At 37.0% G+C, this 3,686-nt stretch overlaps 1 protein-coding gene across 1 annotated transcript in view; it reads right to left on the reverse strand.

Annotated features, from left to right (window-relative positions):
- LOC103747801 (acidic mammalian chitinase-like) overlaps positions 1–3,381 on the reverse strand; it is a 23,086-nt gene extending 19,705 nt beyond the window's left edge. Inside the window, exons 1-3 of the mRNA XM_008850339.2 lie at positions 3,342–3,381; positions 1,904–1,933; positions 1,164–1,365 (exon numbers count right to left, since the gene is read on the reverse strand). Of these exons, the coding sequence (XP_008848561.2) occupies positions 1,164–1,365; positions 1,904–1,933; positions 3,342–3,366 (257 nt within the window). The 5' untranslated portion in view covers positions 3,367–3,381. The remainder of the gene's footprint in view (positions 1–1,163; positions 1,366–1,903; positions 1,934–3,341) is intronic.
- Positions 3,382–3,686: the final 305 nt, after the last annotated feature.

A 3,686-nucleotide genomic window follows, 5' to 3' on the forward strand; every position in this document is an offset into this window, starting at 1 on the left:
GAAAACGTTATTGAATATGTCAGTGCTGTTGTAATGAAATGCGTTCAATATTGTATAACTGTATTAATTCAACAGCGAACCTAAAAATTTTATAGCCACTTTTGAAACAGCTGTATCTTTGCTTTGGAAACTGTTATTGACCACATTAAAGCTGTAATGATATGCTTCTTCTAGAAAAATATTTAAAAATGTAGGAAACAGCATATTTTAAAATGAAATGGAGATCTTCTTTAAAGGGTAAAAACTCATTCAATTTTATATCTTACAGGGTTTATACTGAGTTCAATGTTGTATAACTGTATTAATTCAGCTGTGAAACTAAAAATTTACAGTCACTTTTGAAAGAAATGTATCCTTGTTCTGGAGTGTGTTACTGAATATATTAAAGCTGTAATGAAATGCTTCTTCTAATCATGTGGTTATTAAATTTAAATTTTTTTTTAAAAAGTCACAATTCTTCAAAGCATAAAAATTTGCCCCTTAATAATTAGTAGATGTGAAAAACATTACCATTGAAATCTACCTGATGACTTTATATCCATGCTCAGATGCCAAGGATCTCAGAAAGTAACCAACTGTGACTAGTAATAATCAGATATATAGAAATTAGAAACGCATGTGCAAACATCTTAGCGTTATTGCATTAAAACAAATTTTTCTGTATGAAACTGTGTATTTTAATAATGAAATGGAGACGGTTTTTTTAAAGTTTAAAACCTCATTTAATTTTATGTCTTATAGGGTTTATACTGAATACAATATTGTATAGCCATATTAATTCAACTGCAAAGCTAAAAATTTCAGCCAATTTTGAAAGAGATGCATCTTAGCTCTGGAAATTGTTATTGAATATGTTAATGCTGTTGTAATGAAATGCTTCTTCTAATTATGTGGTTATTAAATAAATAATTTAAAAGAATAAATTAAAAAATACATAAATGTTTTTTAAAAATATGTTCAACATAATGCATATGATAACTCAAGAACAATTCCACAATGTATAAATAATTAAAAATATGATGTTGTCCAAGATTATTATATATAATTTGTGTGAAGAAGCATCAACTGGATCCTTACCTCAAACTTGCTGACTCTCTGCTGTTAAGAAGCAGTGAACTCTTGACCCCAGAGACATTAAATTAGATACCTCCTCCTCCTCTTACCTCCTTTTCAGGCTATTGAAAGCTTTGTAGTCAGTCAAGTCTTTCTTGTCGGTCATGGTGATCCTGTTGTTACTAATCCTAGCAAAGGCATAGATCAGGTGAGTACACAGGCAGGGGTCAATGTCATCAGGTGTCATACTCCCTAGGTCTGGCCTATGCTGGGCCCAGTTGTTGAAGTAGCACATCAGCTGGTAGGCACAACCTATGGAAAAGAAGCAGTAACAATGGTTTGATGTACATGCCACTGGCCTGTGCTCATAGTTTGGCCATGCCTCCTCCCCCTCCTGTGCCTCAGATGCCTGATCTCTGGGTAGAGGTGTGATTGGTGTGAGCACTCTCACAGATGAACCCAGAGATTCCAACTTAGGGGCCAGTCACTGATGTAGACTTGGTTCTGTTCAATTTGGACAGATTCATTTTGAGAGCCTAACCTTAGGAGGCTAATAACAGATGACAGGTAGTCCTGTAAAGCTTAGCAGCTGTGAGTTTGTAACTCTCAAGTGGTCACACTATATGGAAGAGCAGTGATGCCAGATCTGAAACACTCCACTCTCCACAAAGCAGACACATCTAGTTTTCTAGTATAGTTTATCTTGATAAGATCTTTCCAAAAAGAAATATTGGAATATAACTTAATAATCACATTTATTAAGCAGACAGTTGCATTGAGTAATGAATGGGGATTTGAGGCTTACAGAAGGAAAAGATATCAATAATAAAACATGGAAGCAATGACTTACCCAAATGAGCATTCAGCAGAAGGCCCAGACCTAGAGAAAGAGAACACACATTTGTTCTGAACCAATTGCCCCTTAGGCTTTAACTCTGATACCTTATGGGCCACTCTGCTTGCTATAGATTGCTACAGCTCAAGTAAAAAATTTCAGATATGCCAAGGAGTGGTCTTTCATTGAGCACACCATCTATGTTTCTTTTACTGGTCAAAATGGTTTTCTACCTTCTATGTCATAATTAAAGTACCGTCGGATATAAAGGCTACCCAAGCCAAACTGACTCGACTTAGCGACCACATATTCAGATGTGCCTCACCTCCCAGAGATGGAACGAGCCCAGTTTTTCAACAGATAAGACATTCTCTAAAACAGAAAATTAGATTGCTTCTGGAGCCTTGGGATTTATTAGGAAGACTCTTGTAAAGTCCTTGCCAGAGAAACGATATAAGATTCCAGATGCCTCTACTTGGCTTAAACACAATACTTTCTAGCTGTTGTAGTTTTGAGACAAGGTCTCACTATGCCGTACAGGTTGGTCTTGATCTGGATAACCTTCTACCTTTGCATATTGAATGTTGGAATTACAGCCTTGAACAACCATCAGGCTTTCATATCATTTCTACTGATTGTTTTACAGATTGAGTTTGATGTTTCATTTCAAAAATGTTCTGAAGGTTGAGGGCAGGAGAAATGGCTCAGTACTGGCTGCTCCTGAGGAGGACCTGGGTTTGACTCCCAACACCCACATGACAGCTAACAACCATCTATAATTCCAGTTCCAGGGGATCTGACACCCTCTTCTGACCACTCCAGGCATTGCATGACACGGGTGCACTTACATATAGGCAATACACTCATACATGTACAATTTTTAAAAAGTTTTGAAGGTTAGCAAAGTTTGTAAAGCACAGGTTTAGAGTAACTAACAAGTTGAGGTTCCCTGAAAAATATACAGAGTCGCCTTCTATAAATGACTGAATTTCTGTCATTATCAACTTGGGAAGACAATAAACGTGAAATAAGTAATTCTGAACAACTACTTATATAGCTCTGTCTCAATCCCACTAATATTCATCCTGGAGAAATCTATTTCCCAGGCATAAACAAGTAAATAAATATAACATCAAGTTAAAGTATGTGGTGCAAGGTGAGTGGGAAAAATGAATAGCTAAACAAAATCAGAAGACGCAAGACAAGCATAGCAAGAGAATGAGTGCTTCTTTTGGGAGCATTCACGTGGCATCAGCCAAGCCAGAAATGTGGCTGTAGCCATTGAGGTTAAGAGATCAAGAGAAAAACACATTTCTATGATGAAAACAATTTGCAATGTTAACAGAATGGAAAAGCAGAGAGGTGTAGTGTGATGACTGCTTCATGGTTGTCAGATGAGGAAAGGAAAAGAAACCAGGTAAGATGAAGGCTGTGTCTCTGATTACAAACTCACCTGTGAGAAGAATGAGCTTGGACATAGTTGCCTTCGGTACTGTCCCAGCAGTGTCTCAGTTGGCTCTTTATAATGTTTTTGTCCCTCGAAATCCCCAGGGTTTCCAAATAGAAAGTTTCCCAGGGCGCATATATATGTGGCTAATCAGTAAATCAGCAGTTCTTACTATAGACTCAGCTCCTAATGCCACACCCCCAAGCACAAGTGGAGTCCCTAGTTGCACAAAGCACTCACATGCTTAATATGTTTTTTCCCTCTTTCCAAGACTGATAAACAGCTGTTCAGATACTTCAGTTAGGTTTTATTTCACAGAATTTTCATCCCTGATATCAAAGTATGTTGTTA

The sequence above is a fragment of the Nannospalax galili genome, unplaced genomic scaffold (assembly GCF_000622305.1).
Source record: "Nannospalax galili isolate Female #2095 unplaced genomic scaffold, S.galili_v1.0 scaffold5, whole genome shotgun sequence".
In the NCBI taxonomy this organism is placed as follows: domain Eukaryota; kingdom Metazoa; phylum Chordata; class Mammalia; order Rodentia; family Spalacidae; genus Nannospalax; species Nannospalax galili.